The following is a 20,851-nucleotide window of genomic DNA, read 5'->3' as shown; positions in this document are numbered from 1 at the left end:
TGACCCTGACCAGATCTGCGCACCGCAACCCGGTGTGCTCTATAAATCTTCACCCGGTCTGCCTCAGCATCCCAGCCAACAAATTGTGTCAACTGGTCTTCAAAAATAAACTTTCTGGCTGCCCACCTTCTATTCCATCCAGCAGGCCAATGACCCGGATATCTTTACTCCTGCCTCTATTTTCCAGGTCATCAACTTACTTAGGCAGGGCTTGAACCTGTTTCTCAAGAGCATGGATCTGCCCTGCCGAAGACTCAACCTCTGTCTCTGATGCCACAGTCTGCCACTCAACCTCTTCAACTCACTTCCTGAGCCCTTCCAACTCCTTCTCATTCTTTTGCAGTATGGTTGAGATGGGCTCCAGTTGATTACGAATCTCTTCCCTCATCTTCTGGATCAGCTGTTGTATGACTCAGAGTTCCTCCATGATGTTCTGCTGCACAGCTGCCGAGGGAGCCGCAACTGCTTCCCCAGTTGCAGTCTCAGGCCTCTCCGCTGTTTGAGTGTCCCCAGTATCGAGAATTGGCCGTTTGCTTCCCCTTAGTCATTCCTGCATGCTCAAAAAAGGGTTTAAATGATAGGTTTTTGTTTTAGAAAGAATTATTGTTAAATGATAAAACAAAGGTAGGGGGTGAAAACCTATTACTACCTTGGGTTGGGGTGCAGAGTTCAGCAAGGCTGATCTATTCAGATCACCGCCATCTTGAATCCAGTACTTTGCTTTTGATTAAGTGTTCTACTGTGTCACAAATATGGTCAATGATTTATATTATCCATATTCCATTTTAAATGCTGTGTGAAAAGTTAAAAAGTTACCCCTCTAAATAACCCAACACAAACACATCCATTAAAGTAAAAATAAAGAAATTTCCTCTGCAGAATTTAATTTTGGAAAAAACTTTGACTTGTTAGTTGCAAAAGAATAAAATGATAAGATATGAAATGATCCAGATGACTTTCAGTCTGGTGTCCTTGCCTACATGGATGTGTGTCACTCGACACATTCACTTGTCACTGAATTCTGTTCAGAAGCCGTCCATTTAGGAGTTGTCAAGAGGAAATCTTCAGAAGGCTTGGAGAGGTGGTATTTCAAATTTTCAGTTCTATCTTGGGATCCTCCAGAGAAATTTGTCAGAGATGCAAAATGCTGAATTGGAGATCTCTTCACTTGCTTCAGTGAATGGAATTCCAGAACAAATCAGTCACCACTCCTGACAGCCTTAAACTCTCTTAAGTCTCATATCCAAGTTCGATTGTGACTTTGTTTTTCAAAAGTCTCTATTCAGTGACCCTTCTCTATTTTTTAAAAAAAGGTATCTCCTCAGTATTGGAGTGATTTTTCACAATCTTTTCGACATGATTACTAAAAAATATTAACAGTCAGCACTGTCATAACTCAAGTTAAAGATAAAACAGATTTGCATTATAGAATACCTTCAAGTTCTCAGGATAGCTCAGAGGGGGTTCACAGGCAGTACATTTTGAAATACAGACAGTTTTGTTAGCAATTCTGCTTTTTTTTTAAATGCTAGGTGTGAGTCACAAATTGGAATGCCCCAGATTGCATTATGATAAGTCCAAAAGGCAATTTTGCACAGTTCCACTTTCAGCTAATGAATAACTTGTAAGATGTTTTCTAAAATCTGTTTGACGGCTATTTGCAAACCTCAGAAATAGCATGGATAATTAATTTAAAAACACCTAAAGAAATCATTGCATTTGTATGAAGTTAAACAAGTTGTTACATTCAGTATAGAAATATCTAAGCAAACAATCCAGGTTTCAAAAATTCACAACAGCTGGTTGTTCTGGAGAACTGGCATCATAGATCTCAGTAACACTGCCTGCAGATCTAGTCCAGTCCATGCCAGGCTTCCATCAGTTGATAGTACAGTACTACCCAGGTACTGAACCTGCCCCATTGCATACAGCACCTGATTGTGATGAGAACAAGGCAGAAAAAGCAAGACATACAAATAATTCTGGAACTTATGGGGGCTAAAGCTGAGGCACAGTTGTGCTAGAATATATTTCTAGTCTTTGACAGAAGACATGCAAAGTGCAAGATTCATATAGGAGCCAAAAAAGAAAGTCAACATGAGGTAATATTTACCACTTTCAGATTATTCAGGTGATTGACTCTACAATATATTCAGGATCTCTTAACTGCTTTCACAGTATACTGCAATCAAAGTATACAGTTGGTCAAAACAAAAATGGCCTTCAGACTAGAGTGCAATCAGAAAGCTGGTTTTAACATAGGCTAGTCTCTCAACTAATTGTTTAATTTTGCATGTACTTCAAAGGCATGAACTATGATAACAACAGTAAAAAAAAATGAAAACTGCAGAAGCTGGAAATCTGAAATAAATCTGAAATTGTTGGAAAAGCTAGCAGCAACTGTGGAGAGAAATTAGAGTTGATGTTTCGGGCCCAGTGACCCTTCCTCAGAACAGACCCTTGAGCTCTGAAGAAGGGTCACTGTTCCCGAAATAGTAATTCTGATTTCTCTCCACAGATGCTGTAACTTCTGCTGAGATTTTTCAGCAATTTCTGTTTTTGTTATGATAACAATAGTATTTTAATGTCAGATTTCTTTAATTTTCAGATTTGAAGAACTTTATTTGTCGAATTTGTAACAGAAACACAGAGACAGCTTCTGCACTGCAGAATCACATCAAAAAGTACCACTCCCCAAGTAAGAAAACTTAAATTTGCCATCAGTAATAAGGTTATGCTTTGTAAAAACAAAAGCATTGTTCATTTGGATAACTACCAACAGTGTGCTATTATTATGAGTATTTTAAATGCATTTAATTTTATTTCCCTATGCTGGGATATGTCTTTCTTCACTGCCAGGACAAACCTTTCAAAGATGGCAGCATAGTAGTATAGTCAGAAGGAAATCGCTTTGGCTGTCTTCAGCATTGACTTTGACTTTGGACCCCACAAACATTTTTGACATTAACTCGAACACGGGCAAGGAAATCTACCGATTACCATTTACTGTTCTCCTTATATCAGTGTTCCTCCTGTTGTATACCACCTAGAGGAAGCAGAAGGTGGAAACAACATAGAATGTACTCTAGAGTGGGAGACTGCGATGTTCATGACATACAATGGCACAGTAGCAATACAACTAACTGAACTGTCCAAGGGTAAATCTGCCAGAATGGACCTTGTGACAGGTGGTAAAGCGAGCTAACAAGAGGGAAAAGAAACTTACTGGACCTTGTCCTCACCAGTTAACCTTTTGCAGATTCATCTATCCAAGACAGTATATTGGTTGAAATAACTACCACAGTCTTTTATGGAGACTAAGTCTGTCTTCACACCAAAAATACCCTTTATTGTGTTGTGCAGCATTACCAATGTGCTAAATGGGATGAATTCAGAAGATATGGGAGCTAAAACTGGACATCTAATTGGGGTGCTGTGGGCCATCAGTAGCATAATTATATTCAATCACTATCTATAACCTTGTGGCCCATCAAGTAAGGTGATCAACCCTGGTTCAATGAAGAATGCAGGAAGGCATGCCAGGAGCATCACCAAGCAAACTTAAAAATGAGTTGTCATTCCTGATGAAGTGACAAGATAGGACTACTTGTTGTCTTTGCTAATTGGCAGTATGCGACAGCGTTGAGTGATCCAGCAAACAATGGAGCAGTTCAAGGCTCTGTAGTCCTTCCAAATCCAGTTGTGACTGGCAGGGAACAACTAACAGGAGGTAAGGTTTCCACCAATATCACCATCCTGCTCATTGTGAGAAAAACTGAAGTATTTCCAATTATTTTTAACCAGAATGCTGAAAGGAGAGTGCATTTACCACCTCCTCCCCACCCCACCTTAGGCAATTCAATTCACGCCACATGGTGAAAGAGGAATGGACTAAATTATCTTACTGAACAAAGCATGAGGAATTAAACTGGATTCAAATATTGATTAGAGCTTGGCTATGGATACCAGTGCACCATTAAACTTAAGATTGAGATCAATTTATCTTCTCATCGTTAATCTTGATGCCTTTTCACTTCATATTTTAGTTATTTAAACATTTATTATGAAAGGTATTAAATATTTTCTCAGACAAAAATTAAGACTTAAGCCAAAATTGTGGTAAATACATTAGCCATTATTTGGGCAAGTCCTCAGATGAAAATGACATGCAGCTGTTCCAGCCAGACTTCATCCAAGACAAATCTATTTGCCTCTGAGCAAGCATTGATCATGATCCCTCTGAAGCCTTACACTTACTGGCAATGAGATTTATTTGTTCATTATGATTGGTAATATCTAACAATTTTTTTCTGAATTCCAAACTTAAGTTTCTGGTTATGTTGCTGATCTCTTATCACTTTGATCTCTTCTATATCAACAAAGGTTTCTATGTTAAGCAGTTGGTTGCTTTTTCACTTTGCTATGCTACGCTTGTAGCCCTACAGTGTCTAATCCAGCAGTAGTTGCTTTCATTGAGGAATCTCTCTTTCACAAATCTTGTGGATCAGAACTGCTGCCTAGTTCCATGCAGATACTTGACAACTGAAAGTGATCAAAATTAAATCAATCATGCGCTATTTCAACCTTTTTTATGGGTTCAAAGTTCTTTAATAATGCTCATTCACGATTTGTTGAGAGATCAGAGGCAGCTTTTACCCATCTTTCCCATTTAACCAGTTTTCTTTTTTGTTTCCTTATGTTGACAATCCCTTACTGGATAACTATTCCTATTTACATAGGACTTTTGCTCAACTTTGGACCAATCAATCTTGTGAACATTTGAGGTGAACCCAACTTTGTTCTGGACTTGAATTCATTTTTAAAAGTGAGTGCAGTACTCCAAGAAAATCATGTTATTTTCTCTAATCAGTCATTAATCACAAGCCATTCCAACAATAAATCCCACCCCCTTTTCCCAAAGAATTCAATAAAAATTGGAAGAAAGTGCAATCTAATACTTTTTCCATTTAAAATCATGAAAAGTAATGGTTTCAGTTAGTATTTTGTAACATTTATAAATTTGTACATAAATATTAGCAGTTTCCAGTTGGTCCCAACTAGACTGATAATCATTCATTAGCAAAACTGGCAACTGCTGTAATTTAAAATTGATATTTTTGCATAATAATTGTCACCTGCTTATATTTATAGCATTGTTCTCTTAGGTTTTCAGCTTAGTTCTTGACTGGTATTAGAACCCTCACTGACTTTTCATTCTCAATTTGGTTTGGTGCTGTGTACTAGGAACTGTTGTCTGGGGATGACTTGTAGACTTTGAAACAGCTTGTGTTAAAGGAAAAGATCAGACCAAACAGAGGACAGGTGTGGAGGCTAATTGCAGGCTGAGTCTTGATTAAAAGGATTTGAACAGACATAGTCACAATGAAACGAACACTTAGTGGAGAACTGCAGACCAGTATCTACAGGAAAGCAACAAACCAGATATTTAACTACAGGAGCAATCATTCCAACACCCACAAATGGAGCTGCAAGAGGGCGTTATTTAAACTGGCCACAACACACTACAGCAACCAGGAACTACGAGTAGCAGAAGAAAAATACCTATACAGTGTATTCAAGAAGAATGGTAAATATAGTCCACCGATTCTTAAACAACAAACCCAAACAAGTAGACACAACACACCCAGCGACTCTAGCCACACGACCATACATCAAAGTCATCTCAGAGATGACTACGAGTCTACTCCGACCCTTTGGCATCATGGTAGCCCACAGACCTACCAACGCACTGAAACAACTATTGATGAACCTAAATGACCCTATATGAGTAAACAGCAAAACAAATGTCATTTACAAAATACCCTGCAAGGACTGTAACAAACACTACATCGGACAGACAGAAAACTAGCTGCCAGGATACTTGAACACCAACTAGCCACCAAAAGACATGACTCACTATCACCAGTATCCTTACGTACAGATGAAGGAGGACATGACTTCGACTGGGACAACACATCCATCATAGGACAGGTTAAGCAGAGACACACACAGGACCTGGAATTCAAATTGGAACCCCTTCAATAAACACATCGATTTGGACTCTATTTACCAACCTCTGAGAAAAAGAATTGGAAATGATATCACCCCCCTTAACAGACCAAGACATAAATAAAAAGTGGGATAGTACACCAGTGCTTCACCAGAGACTCACTGATCATTTTACCTACCATGATGATAAAATGTCTGAAAACAAACCTGCCAGCTCAGTGAACAAACTTACAATCAGACATAGTGACCCCAGATAGACCATTGCATTTAAACAGATAGAAGTTGGCTATTAACTAGCTCAGTACCTGGGAATTGGTTCCAGCAAGTCTGGAAGAGACTATATCCAAGGAGATGACAGACATTGAAAGGTAATTGAGACCTCAGGAAGATGTTTCGACGAACAGGGTGGAACAAGGGTTTTTTTTTAATAACTGTGTTTTGGTGGAAACCAACTTGATTGCTGACAAGACAGCATAAAGATTTAAAGATTCCCTACACCACCTTTTTTGGAAACCCAAAGACTACAAAGCCAAGTTATCAATATTGCTGCTTTTGCCTGGGTGTACGGAGATGATCCTAATTGGCAGTTCCAATAAAGCAACCAAGGAGTACACGTGTATATTTGTCAAATAACATATTATGAGAGATATTTAAGTAAATCTGGTCACTTTAATTATTTCATTTTATTTATCCTTTATCAGTTTCTCTTTTATGTGAATGGGGCTGAAAACAAATATCAAGTTTAAAGCACAGACATTAATTAGAATACTGTGTTGTACCAATTTTCTCTCTGCTAAAGTTAGCGTATTGTTTTGTATTTTAAACAAAAGACATAACCAGTGTCTGGAAAATAATTATTCACAAAGACTGGCATTGGTTAGTCAAGTCTGGTTAGGAGCCATTGGAGTGACTATTGGGGTTGTCTATGATGGTTTAATCTTACTGTGTTGCGAATACGGAGGTAGAAGGGCTGTCTGCCTCAGTGTTGTAACAGTGAGAAGTCTTTTTTTTTTAAGTCTCAAGGTGTCTGGTTTTGTAGTGTTTATGTGGAGTTTTAGATGAGACTTTATGCTTTTTGTTGCTTATGCAATGCTTTTTCTTGAAAGGTTATGTAATGACTACTACTCAAAGCTAAAAACTTATTTTATACTTTTTTTTACATAGAAGCCCCTTGCACTCACTGTGATTTTCTATCAGGTAACAAATTGCAATTTTAAAGACACATGGAAAAACACTGAAATAATGTGACACAGAGTAAGTATTCTAAGAAATGTGAATCTTGTGTAAATCACTGGCTTACTCGAAGCATACTGCTAGGAAAATAAAAATTGTTTCATTGTTACATTTATGCAAAGTGCCCTCAGTTTTTTTCCTTAATAGATATTTCTAATAAGCCTGTTTAGTCATGTTATAATGCACGTCTGAAGCATGTGGGACCTGAACCTGGAACTTTCTTGGATAAATGCTGATGAAGAAATGTGTTGAGAGACAAAAAGAAGACTGTAGATGCTGGAATCCAAAATAGATAGGCAGGACGCTGGAAGAACATGGCAAGCCATGCAGCATCAGAAGGTGGAGGTCAACATTTCGCATGTAACCCTTCTCGATGAAAGTAGCTGTTTGTTTTTAGTTCTGTAGCTAATCTGTATCAAAGCTCTAAAATTAAGAATGGTTCAATTGAATACGCTGAAGAGAAACAAAAAGGACCTGATGCCAGTTTAAACAATTCATGGGGTGAAATAGCTGGATGAACACAACATGAAGAACAGAATGTGAGATGCACTAACAAGTGAAAATTTGCATAGAGGACAGAGTTTTTACCTCCGAGTAATAAAGTTGCTGGGATGAAGTGGTTAAGAAAGAGTGGGTGGGAACTAATAAATAATATTAGAGTCAAAGAGATGTACAGCACAGAAACAGACCTTTCGGCTCAGCTCGTCCATGCTAACCAGATATCCTAAACTAATCTCATTCCATTTGCCAGCACTTGGTCCATATCCCTCTAAACACTTCCTATTCATATACCTATCCAGCTGCCTTTTAAATGTTGTAATTGTACTAGCCTCCACCACTTCCTCTGACAGCTCATTCCATACTCTAACCACTCTCTGCATGAAAAACTTGCCCTTAGGTCAGTTTAAATTTTTCACCTCTCATCCTGAACCTACGCCCTCTAGGTCTGGACTCCCCCACCCCAGGGAAAAGACCTTGTACGTCCATCTTTATCCGTGCCCTCATTATTTTATATATCTCTATAAGGTCAGCGCTCAGCCCCTGATGCTCCAGGGAAAATAGCTCCATCCTCTTCAGCCTTTCCTTATAGTTCAAACATGCTTGTAAATCTTTTCTGAACCCTTTCAAGTTTCATAACATGCTTCCAATAGAAGGGAGACCAGAGTTGCACGCAATATTCCAAAAGTAGCCTAACCAATGTCCTGTACAGCTGCAACATTACCTAACTCCTATACTCAATACTTTTAACCAATAAAGGAAAGGTTACCAAGTGCCCTCTTCACTATCCTATCTATTTGTGACTTCACTTTTAAGGAACTATGAACCTGCACTCCAAGATCTCTTTGTTTAGCAACACTCCCCAGCACCTCAGCATTAAGTTTATAACTCCAGCCCTGACTTGCCTTTCCAAAGTGCAGCACCTCACATTTATCCAAATTAAACTCCATGTGACACTCCTTGGCCCATTGGCCGATCTGATCAAGATCCTGTGGTATTCTGAGGTAACCTTCTTTGCTTTCCACTATACCTCCAATTTTGGTGTCATCTTCAAACTTACGAACTATACCTCTTTTATGTTTCCACCAAATCATTTATATAAATTATGAAAAACAGTGGACCCAGCACCGATCCTTCAGGTATACAACTGGGCACAGGCCTCCAGTCTGAAAGGCAACCCTCCACCACTACCCTCTGTCTTCCACCTTCAAGCCAGTTCTGTATCCAAATGGCTAATTCTTCCTTTATTCCATGTGATTTACCTTGCTAAGCTGGCTACCATGAGGAACTTTGTTGAATGCCTGACTGAAGTCCATATAGATCATGTCCACTGCTCTGCTGTCATCAATCCTCTTTGTTACTTCTTCAAAAAAACTCAATCAAGTTAGTGAGAGACCATTCCCCACACACACAGCTATGTTGACTATCCCAAATCAATCTGTGCCTTTCCAAATGCTGCAAATACTGTCCCTCAGGATTCCCTCCAACAACTTGCCCACCAGGCTCACCAGTCTTTAGTTCCCTGCTTTTCCTTACCACCTTTTTAAAATAATGGCACCATGTTAGCCAACCTTCAGTCTTCCGGCACCTCACCTGTAACTATTGATGATACAAATTCTTCAGCAATGATTTGGAGATGCCGGTGTTGGACTGGGATGTACAAAGTTAAAAATCACACAACAGGTTATAGTCCAACGGGTTTAATTGGAAGCATGCTAGCTTTCGGAGCATCGCTCCTTCATCAGGTGATAATGGAGGATTCAATCCGAGCACATGGAATTTATAGCAAAAATTTACAGTGTGATGTAACTGAAATTATACATTGAAAAATTGATTGTCTATTGAGTCTTTCATCTGTTTGAATACCATGATAGTTTCACTTCTTATATGTGTAAATCACAAAACCTTTTGTTTTAATAGCTAACCTGAGAATGTAACTTTAACAATGGGTGATAGCTAGACAATATGTTGAAGGTGTTCGCCCGCTGTGTTCTCGGTCTATACCATGATGTTTAGATTGTTATCTCCCTTTTTAGATTAGAATCAGAGTTTTACATGAATTTATGCAGTTTTTGAGCAAAGTACAGTATAACTGCAAGTACAGATTCTCCCCACAAAATATATGTGTGTATGTGGGTCTTTGTCTGGGTTGGGGGTTGAGAGTGAGAGAAAGTGTATGTGTAGTGAGTGTAGAGTGTCTTAAGTCTGTGAGGGGGTGCATGTGGAAGTGTGTGTGTTTGTAAGGGTGCGAGTGGGTGTCTGTGTGCGCGTCTGAGTATATGTGTTCTCTGTGTGTGGGAGTGTCTGTGTGTATACTGCAATGGTGGTCACCTGTAATGTGACATGAACCCAAGGTCCCGGTTGAGGCCCTCCCTATGGGTACTGAACTTAGTGATCAGCCTCTGCTCGGCCACTTTTCGCTGCTGCCTGTCCTGAAGTTCGCCTTGGAGGATGGTCACCCGAAGGTCCGAGGTCAAATGTCCTGTACCACTGAAGTGTTCCCCAACTGGGAGGGAACCCTCCTGTCTGTTGATTATTATGCGGTGCCCATTCATCCATTGGGGAAACCGAGCAAAGGCTACGACAATGTACCATGCCTCAGGGCATCCTTGCCTGCAACATATACTTGTACCTGCCATGTACAAGGAGGGAGGTGTCCCCACGCGTAATGATGGTATGTATGTCTGCATTAAGACATCCAGTGCTGCCACCTCTGTAATATGGACATTTTTCAAGATGTCACTATCTATTTCCCCACTTTCTACATCTTCCATGTCCTTCTCCACAGTAAACAATGATGCAAAATACTTGTTTAGTATCTCACCCATCTCCTGTGGTTCCACATATAGGCTGCCTTCCTGATCTTTGAGAGGTCCTATTCTCTTCCAAATCACTCTATTGTTCTTTATGTATTTATAAAATCCCTTTTAATTCTCCTTAACCCTATTTGCTAAAGCTATCTCATGTTCCCTTTTTTGCCCTCCTGATTTCCCTCTTAGAGTATAAAGACATAGAAGTATACTTAAGGATTCTCTTGTTTATACCTGACATATGCTTCCTATTTCTTGACTAACATTTCAATTTATCTCATCATCCCAGATTCTCTACACCTATCAGCCTTCCTTTCACCCTAACAGGAATATGCTGTCTCTGGATTCTTGCGATCTCATTTTTGAAGGCTTCCCAGTTTTTAGCCATCTCTTTATCTGCGAACGTCTGCCCCTAAATCAACTTTTGAAAGCTCTTGACTAATACCGTCAAAATTGGCCTTCCTCCGATGTAGAACTTAACTTTTCATCTTTCCTTTTCCATCACTACTTTAAAACTAATAGAATTATGGTTGTTGGCTCCCCCACTGACCCCTCAGTCACCTGCCCTGCCTTATTTCCCAAGCAGACGTCAAGTTTTGCACCTTCTCTCATAGGTACATCCACATATTGAATCAAAAAATTTTCTTGTATACACTTAAATTCCTGCCCATCCAAGCCCTTAACATTATGGCAGTCCAAGTCTTTGGAAAGTTAAAATCTCTTACCATAACCACCCTATTATTTTTACAGATAACAGATCTCCTTACATATTTGTTGCTCAATTGCCCATTCACTAATTGGGGGGAGTGGGTCTATAGTACAATCTGAATAAGATTATCATCCTTTTTATTTTTTAGTTCCATCCAAATAACTTCACTGGACATATTCCCAAGAATATCCTCCTTAACTACAGCCATATTGTTATCCCTTATCAAAATCACTAGTCCCCCTCCACTCTCTCGCACCCCACTTTCTATCCTTTGTATAGTACCTAAACTGTGGAACATTAAGCTCTAATTGCTATGAATATCCCAGTTCCATGTTCCTAACCATGTCCTGAGTTCATCTGCCTTCCCTTTTAGACCTCTTGCATTGAAATAAATGCAGTTTATAAATCTTACCTTTCTCTGCCTGCCATGACTGTTTGATTTGCTCCTTTTCCTGAATGTTCTTGGCTCAGACTGATCTCTTTTGTTATGACTCTCCTGCTTAATTTTAAACCAGCAACAGAAAAGATTTATCTGTAATCTGTACATAATTCTTGGCCACTCAAATTTTTAAAGTAAAAATTAACAAATTTATTTCTTAAAATATAACCGAGAATAATTAATTAGCCACTATTTACAATTTCTTTCTCTAACCTATCTATTACCTTCCCTTCTATAATACTAGACCAATAAAACACCCAATTAAGATTTACAAAACAATACTTATCTTAAAACCAGGCAGCTGTAGGTTCTTGTCTTTGGATCTTCCTGGATCTTTTCTCCTTGTTAGGAATTTCTGCATCACAGGTTACTGATTGAAAAGGTACTTTTGAGAGAGTTTTTTTTAAGCAGTCTGGTACATGGTGGGTTTGGCAGTTCTCCTCTCAACTGTTCAATTTCCCCCCGGACTTATACCTCAGACCATCAGATTGTGTTATTGGCTTTTAAGATTGTCAATATATTCAATTCAATTCAAATTGGATTAGAGTTTGATTTTTTTTGGGGGGGGCGCTAATAAATTAAACTGATTGGCCAAATTCAAATTTGTGTTGTTGTCACAGCTATTCAGTGAGTGGTTTATTCTTAATCAAATGTTACCTTGTAAATTCTCCAGCACTCTGTGTACTTGCCAAGTCCTATACTCTCAAATGTACAACCACATAACACCTCCTCCCTTAGGAAAAAAAAAAGAACCTTCATAATGAAAAAATGGCTTTTTAAAAACTTTTTAAAACCCATTACTCTAACATATAGATAACTTATACCTGTGTGTGTATGTATATCCCTTATCAAAATCACTTTTTAGATTGTCAATATACTCAATTCAATTTTGATTTTTTTTTGGGGGGGTGGTATAATTTAAACTAATTAGCTGAATTAAATTTGTGTTGTCTCATAGCAACTCAGCGAGCGCTGTTTGTTCTTAATCAAAATGTTACCTTGTAAATTCTCCATCACTCTGTGTACTTGCCAAGTCCTAACTATCTTAAAGGTACACCCATATCTTCATAACACTTTCTTCATTATCTCCCTAGGTCCCAACTCCCCTGCCCCCCATTACTACCCTTGAGGACCTCCTTTTTAAATCCCTGCCTAACCTTCTATATTCTCTCTTCAAAATCACATCCTTTTTCCTTCCTATGTTGTTAGTTCTAATGTCCACAATGACCACCTGCTGCTTCCTCTCTCCTTTGAAAATGTTCTGCACTGTCTCAGAGATATTCCTGATCTTGGCACTAAGCAGCAGTATACCATTCAGATTTCTAGCTGCAGGCTGCAGAAATGTCTGTCTGTGCCTTTGAATAGAGAGTCCTTGATCACAATCAATTGCTTGGAACCTGACATACCCCTTGTTACATTAGAGCCTGTCTTGGTACCAGAAACTTGGCAGTTCATGCTACACTCCCGAGAGTCCATCACCCCCTACATTTTCCAAAACAACATCCTTGTTTGAGACTGGATACTCACAGGAGACTCCTGCACTACCTTCCTCCTTCTTCTAACTGACTGACTCTGTGGTTTTTCTCTCTTCCTATAACTGCCATCCATCGCACCCCCTAGCTCATGTAAATTCCTCACTGCCATTGCAACCAATCCATGCAATATAATTGCATTTGCAACCAAAGACACTTTCTGCAGACATAATCATCAGTAACATGGAAACTCTCCCTAATCCCCCACATCTGACAGGAAAAAGCACATCACTCTACTTAAGGCCATCTTTGCTCCTTAGTCTACAAACCCAGAAAATAGCACCGTCTTACTGCTCTGGGTTAGCTTATTCCTGTGTTTTATATTTTTAAAATGTAATCAAGAGACGGATTTCAATAAAACGTAATCAAATAAGAACCCGTGCCACGTGCTATTTTAGAGTTCTCCTGTGCTATGAGCTCTCCCACACTGCTTCCTCCAAGGGCAGATGTAACTATACATCTTATAGAAACAGAACACACAAGTAGACCTTTTGGCCCGTCAAGCTTGCTCTGCTATTCAGTTTCATGGCTGATCCATTGCCATATTCCTGCTTTGACATGCACTTAAAATCTAAAACAAAGTCTGTTTGCTGAACTTATTCAGTTACTGGTCTTCACTGCCTTGTGTGGCAGAGTTCCACAGGATCACCACCCTCTGAGTGAAGAAAATTTTCCTCCCTTCAGTTCTAAATAATCTCCTGTGTCTAGACTCAAGATATAGGAACAAAATTAGGCCATACGGCCCAGAGTCTGTTCTGACATTTGATCATTGTTGTGGTTCTGTTCGCCGAGCTGGGAATTTGTGTTGCAGATGTTTTGTCCCCTGTCTAGGTGACATCCTCAGTGCTTGGGAGCCTCCTGTGAAGTGCTTCTGTGATCTTTCCTCCGGCATTTGTAGTGGTTTGAATCTGTCGCTTCCGGTTGTCAGTTCCAGCTGTCCGCTGCAGTGGTCGGTATATTGGGTCCAGATTGATGTGCTTATTGATTGAATCTGTGGATGAGTGCCATGCCTCTAGGAATTCCCTGGCTGTTCTCAGTTTGACTTGTCCCATAATAGTAGTGTTGTCCCAGTCGAATTCATGTTGCTTGTCATCTGCGTGTGTGGCTACTAAGGATAGCTGGTCATGTCGTTTTGTGGCTAGTTGGTGTTCATGGAATAGGATCGTTAGCTGTCTTCCTGTTTGTCCTATGTAGTGTTTTGTGTAGTCCTTGCATGGGATTTTGTACACTACATTACCCAGCATGAGCAAAACCAGTGTAAAACCACTACAAATGCCGGAGGAAAGATCACAGAAGCACTTCACAGGAGGCTCCCAAGCACTGAGGATGTCACCTAGACAGGGGATGAAACGTCTGCAACACAAATTCCCGGCTCGGCAAACAGAACCACAACAACGAACACCTACAAATCTTCTCACAAACTTTGAACATTTGATCATGTTTCTCAACCTCCAATCTACTGTGTTTTTCTTGTAACACTTGATCCCCTTACTAATCAAGTACTGTCTTAAATACACTCAATATTTTGGCCTCTTCTGTGGCAATGAATTGTACAGTTTATCCACTCTTTGGCTGAATAGATTCCTCCATATCTCAGTTCTAAAGGGTCATTGTGTCACTCTGATGCTGTGCCCTCAGGTTCTAGTCTCTCCTACTAATGGTAATATCTTCTCCACGTCCACTCTACCCAAGCCCCTCAGTTTTCTAAGTTGCAATCAGATGCCCCCCATCCTTCTGAACTCTGAGTATAGAGCCAGAGTCCTCAGCTGCTCTTCATGTGACAAGTCCTTCATCTCCAGGGTCATTCTTGTAAACCTCCTCTGAACTCATTCCATCCTATCATTTCTTAGATACACAGTATTCCAAACATGGTCTGCAGTACACTTCTGCTCTGTATTCTAGCCCTCTTGAAACAAATGCATACATTACACTTGTCTTCCTAATTGCCAAAATGAACCTGCATGTTATCCTTAAGAATGAACTATGATTCCCAAGTCCATTTTGTGCTTCAGATTACCAAAGCCTTTCCATGTTTACAGATTACTCTACAACTCTATTCTTCCTACCAAATTGTATAACCTCAGTTTCTCACATTATGTTCCATTTGCTGCTATTTTGCCCACTCTCCTAGCCTAAGCCCTTCTGCAGCTTCCTCAACATTACCTGCCCCTCCCCTTCTGTGTCATGTGCAAATGCAGCAGCAACACCTTTAGTTCCTCTGTCCAGATCATTAACATAAAACATAAATAGTTATGGTTGCAGAAGATGGGAAACTGTATGAATTCTACTAGTCACCAGCTACTCCGGTAGCTTTTTTGCTACTGTTTGCCTTCTGTAATTCATCCAATACCCTATTGGTGTCAGTACCTTGCCTCTAATAACATGGACTCTTATTTAGCAGTCTCCTGTGCAGCACCTTGTCAAGGCCTTCCAGAAATCTAACTAGTCCACACCCACTAACTCTCCTTTGTCTAACTTGCTCAATACCTCAAAAGAACTTTAACAAACTAGTCAGGCACGATCTCCCCTTGATGAAGCCGTGCTAATTCAGATCAATTTTATCATGTACTTCCAAGTACTCTGCAATTTCATCCTTAACAATGGACTCTAAAAGCTTCCCAATGTTGATGTCAGGGTAACTGATCTACAGTTTCCCATCTTCTGCCTTCCTCCATTCTCAACCAGTTATATTAGCTATTTTCCAGTCCTCTGGGACCCTCCCTGACTACAGCAATTCCTGAAAGATCACCACCAATACCTCTACTATCTCCTTCGTAACTCTGGGGTCAGGTGCATCCGCTCTGATTTATCTGTTGTCAGATCTTTCAGCTTCCACAACACCACCACCTTCGGTGATGGACACTACACTTCATTCTGACCCGATTCCCTTGAAGTTCTGGTATGCTGCTGGTGTTTTCCACTGTAAAAATTGATGTAAAGTACCTATTGGAGTTCCTCCACCATTTCTTAGCTGTCCATTACTATTTCTGCAGCCTTGTTTTCCATCGGTCTAATGGCCAGTCTAGTCTCTCTCTTATCTGTTAATACCTTTAAAAAAAAATCAATGGGGTTAGGGGAGAAGATGAACTATGAGCATAAGCTAGCCAGTAATATAAAATAAGATGGCAAGAGTACTTTTTGTTATCCTGTACTTTTTTTTAAAAAAAAGGCAGCTTCCCACTAATCTTTACCACAGTTTATGCTTTTTCTATTGCTTTTATGCTGTACCTGACTTCTTGTTAGCCATGGCAGCCTAACTCTCCCCTTAGTTTATTTCTTCCTTCTTGGGATAGACTTCCAATTTTCACCCAGAAAATTCCTGCTTTTGCTGTTCCATTGTCTTCCTTCCTAATCAACTCTGGTCAGCTCCTCCTTGATGTCTTTGTAGTCATCTTTATTCAGTTCTAATGTTGCACCTAATTCCAGCTTCTCCCTCTCCAACAGCAGGGTGAATTCTATCATATTAAGGTCACAGCTCCATAGAAGATCCTTGAGCTCCTTTTATCAAGTTTTCGTAATTACACCACCAAATCCAGGATTGCCTGTTCCCTTTTGGGCTCTACCACAACCTTCTCCAAAACAAAATCTTGTACATGTTCCACAAATTCTTTTTCTTGAAATCCTCTAACAACCTGATTTTCCCATACACATTGCATGCTTATTGTAGTAAGACCCTTTTTACATGCCTTTTCACCAACCAGGGAAAACATTTTCCCTGCATTGAGTTTGTTTAGCTCTATTAGAATTTTCATTCACTTCATTAATCCTTGCTAATTCTTCTAATCTCCAGTGAGTATAGGCTAAGTTGAACCAATTTCTTCTTGTACAAGTCTTTCTATTCCCAGCATCATTTTGGCGAGCCTCTGCTGTTCCTATATGGCATTCTTTAGCTAGGGTGCCCATAACTGCACACAATACTCCAGGTGTGGTCTTACCAAGACCTTTTAAGATGACACTACTTCTGAACTTAAATAAAAGTCAACATACAATTTACCTTCCTGTTTGCTGCATCATGCTCGTCAGAAAAGGTGGCACCTGAAAAGCACAGCAGGTCAGGCAGCATTGGAGGAGCAGGAGTTGACATTTCAGGCATAAGCCCTTCATCAGGAATAAAGGGCTTATGCTTGAACCCCTTTTCGACTCAAATTCTCCAGCATCTGTAGTCCTAATTTTCTCCTAGTTGCTGCATCACCCGGTCTACTTTAATGGACTGGTGTACAACAACACTTCGATCGCTTTGTGCCACACTCGCCAATATATCAGCAGTCAAATAATACTTTGTTGTGGTGTGTGTAAACTTCACATTTATCCAGTTTATTGCATCTGCTATGTTTGTGCGCACACACAACTTATATAGACTATCTTGAAGCCTCCTCACAACCCCACCCATTTTTGTGTTGACAGCAAACTTGGAAAATGTTACATTTGGTATTTGTCCAGGTCATTTGTAGACAGGTGGGGCTAAATCATTGATCTTTGCAATACCACAAGTCACTGGTTACCAATTGGAAAAAGATCTATTTATTCTCACTGTGGCATGTATCTTAGACATGAAAATGTATTAACCCATATCTCTAACTTTTCTCACTAACCTCTTGAAGGACCTTATCAAAGCCTTCTGAAAATCCAAATAATTTTTTCCAGAATCTTCTGTTAGGAGTGAAGGAAGGTGCTTTCCATGTTCTCCAGCTGTGACCACACAGAGATTTGAAAACAGTGAAGGTTCCTCAGTGAGAGACTGAGGGGAATAGTTACTGAGGGCAGGGGCCTATTTAAAGAGGGAACACAGCTGTTAGAATCCCATTGGAGCTGCACTGGTTATAGTTTATATGTGGTCTGAAGGTTTTTATGCTGCAATTCTTTACATTGTGTAGTTTTTGTGCTAATTAAATGAAAATCCTTTGACTTGTTCCACAAGTGTTAATGTCTTGTATTTTCCATTTTTGTTGCTCCACCTTTGGTGATCATGCTTCTGGCTGTCTAGTCCTCAGCTCTGGAATCTCTTCCGTATGCATGTCTGCCTCACTCCTCCTTAAAACCTACCTCATTGACCAAGCTCTTTTGGTCACCTTTACATGCTTCACTAAAGAAACCACACATGGAAAGTACTTTTGGACATGTTACTATGATAAAGGCACTATATAAATACAAACTCTTGTTGAAGCTATTAGCTTGGCTTTGTTTCTGAATTAAAGTGCACAAATGCTTTGTAATGATAATTATACCCATTGCTACTTTTCATCATTCATTCATTAACTTGTGCAAAATAATATTTCAATATCTAAGTAACAGCTTTGCAGCAGAATATTTCAATTCATGTGATTAGAATACCAAGCTCTTAAAGCTGACAATGTTTATGTTAAAGTCTTTTAATATCCATTATGTAATTACTATTGGAAGAAGTGTGGTTCATTTTTTATATGCCCATAAATATGCAACAGCTCACCACACTGTTAACCTTGTTCATCGTTGTAGACAGGCATTAAAGCTTATGCTGACAATCCATATTGCATAGTATGGCAAATGTGGAGAAGTAACAAGTCAAATTTTTCAAAGAAACATCTCTGGATTAAGACTATAAAGTTACTACCTGTAAAGAGGGAAGGATGAACATCTGAAGATTATTTCAATATTTAGAAGGTTAAATTATTAGATAAAATGTATGATTTATTACATTTTTAAATTGAAAGGCATTTTGTGTTTAAATGCAAAGGAAACCCAAAAGGTACCATGTAGTATTAGGACCAAAGTCTGGTCTTTTTCTTATACCTGAATACTGCTTAGAAAACATATTTTAGTCCTTTTGCTCATTTATATCTGAGGTAAAATAAGATACAAGAACTTCAAAGTTGTTTGTTGACTCTTACGCATGACAATTGTCAGCAGTTTTACCTATTCTTTACCTCTCCAGTTATATTTTGTTCAGATCAGTAAAAATTTTCTCTCATTTGCATTTTGAGAAACAAACTTACCTGAAACGTACTTTTGTTCTTTTGCTTTACAGATGATAATGGATCGATTTCTGGCATTTTATTTTCCTTTCAAATTTTAAGTTGTAGTTTTATTAAAAAGATGAAAGGTGATTTTTTTTGGTTAAAGTTTTACTTAAATAAAAAATGAAAAATTATTGTCTTTATATCCTGTGTTCTCAGGGCATGCCCAAGTGTTTCGTAGTCAAATTAATTTATTTTGAAACATTTTTACTGTTATCAATTGCATAACACAGTCACTGTTTTAGTATAGTATTCTGTAGTGAGCGTCAGTTTTAAAAAGTCAGTACCTAGCATGCATCTCCCTCTCGTCCCTTTATTGGTGTAAGTTTGAATTTCTCACAACAGTATGCCAATTTACTTTATTATTACTAAGATAGATTTTTTAAACAAAATAAGTACTGTTTTGTGATTCTTAATCTGTCAATTTTTTTTTGCATTCTATATGAAATGGTAATTTAAAAAACTAGTTCTAAATCTAATATAACAGATAAAATAGAACAGTACTTAGATTGTCAAGCTCCATTTAATCAGATATCCTATTTTAGTCATCATTTCAAAATGTTTTCCATTTTAAATCAGTAGTTCATTTTAATAACCAAGAAAGCTCAATGCATCTTATAGATCATGTTATGTACATACAGTCCTAAAATCGCCTGTGAAAGAAAACACCCACAAATTGTGCACATAATTGAAGCATTTTACAAATTATGAGCAATTAGGAAAGAGACTGATTACATTTGTAGTGTTGCAAAAAGGAGTGGAACCTTGTGAAGAAATAAAATTGATGCATCTGAACTCTAGCTTCAGAGAATGACAATTAACGTCGGAGCAATCTATGATTAATAATACCACAAAAATAGCTTTATTGGGTTGTTGCAATACACCAGGATTCCAGTATAAAATCTGATCACTGCGTGGTGCAAACTGTGGAGGATAATGGTGCACAACACTTTCACAATAGAGAAATATATAGTATTTTGGAAATGAACATGACCCATCCTCTAACTCATCAGCAAAATGATGCAAGTAACAAAACAGGATATAAAATTACATCTACTCAAGTCAATTTTACATTACAAGTTGAAAGTAGTAACACAAGGAAAAGTATGATGGAAGAAAACTGTAATCCATTTCATTTTTATTGAAATAGAGCTGCCATTTTATCAATGATGCAGAGATAAAGTGCAGTGTTGAGTTAACAAATTTCTTGTATTTATGGTTTGGCATTAGGCTATATGTGTTCTAAGATACTAAATGTACTTACATTCAAAAACCTGGCCTGGTACCTGCATTTAGTGGGGTGATATAGGATTACTGGAGCTGAAATTCGCAGCGTTTTTTGGCTATGATTAATTTCAATATATTTGATTGTAAATTACAATATCAGGCGTCAGTTTTAAAGTCTTGCTGTATTTCAATTAAATGTATTTGAAATCAAGTGAACAGAATACTTACAAGATTTGGCAATTAAAGAAGAAACCTAGAGACTGTCTTGCATCCAGTGAACAAAAAACTAGGCATAAATCAGTTAGTTTTCTGTTGCCTTTACCTGCTTGGATGGCAGGAAGTCCAACATTGTATGACAGGAGTTAGGCAAGGCATCCCCTACCAGAGACTTGAATTAATTT

At 38.7% G+C, this 20,851-nt stretch overlaps 1 protein-coding gene across 12 annotated transcripts in view; it reads left to right on the top strand.

Moving 5' to 3' along the window:
* The window catches only part of LOC140469287 (uncharacterized), a 97,173-nt gene extending 77,876 nt beyond the window's left edge, over positions 1-19,297 (top strand). For 8 of the 12 annotated variants that reach the window (XM_072565640.1, XM_072565639.1, XM_072565634.1 and 5 more), the window contains 2 exons: positions 2,609-2,698; positions 2,860-7,357. In XM_072565640.1, the coding sequence (XP_072421741.1) occupies positions 2,609-2,698; positions 2,860-3,050 (281 nt within the window). In that variant the 3' untranslated portion in view covers positions 3,051-7,357. The other 4 variants (XM_072565636.1, XM_072565637.1, XM_072565638.1 and 1 more) reach the window with 4 other exon arrangements.
* Positions 19,298-20,851: the final 1,554 nt, after the last annotated feature.

The sequence above is a fragment of the Chiloscyllium punctatum genome, chromosome 49, assembly GCF_047496795.1.
Source record: "Chiloscyllium punctatum isolate Juve2018m chromosome 49, sChiPun1.3, whole genome shotgun sequence".
NCBI lineage: Eukaryota > Metazoa > Chordata > Chondrichthyes > Orectolobiformes > Hemiscylliidae > Chiloscyllium > Chiloscyllium punctatum.
This window is presented reverse-complemented; position numbering and strand designations above follow the sequence as displayed.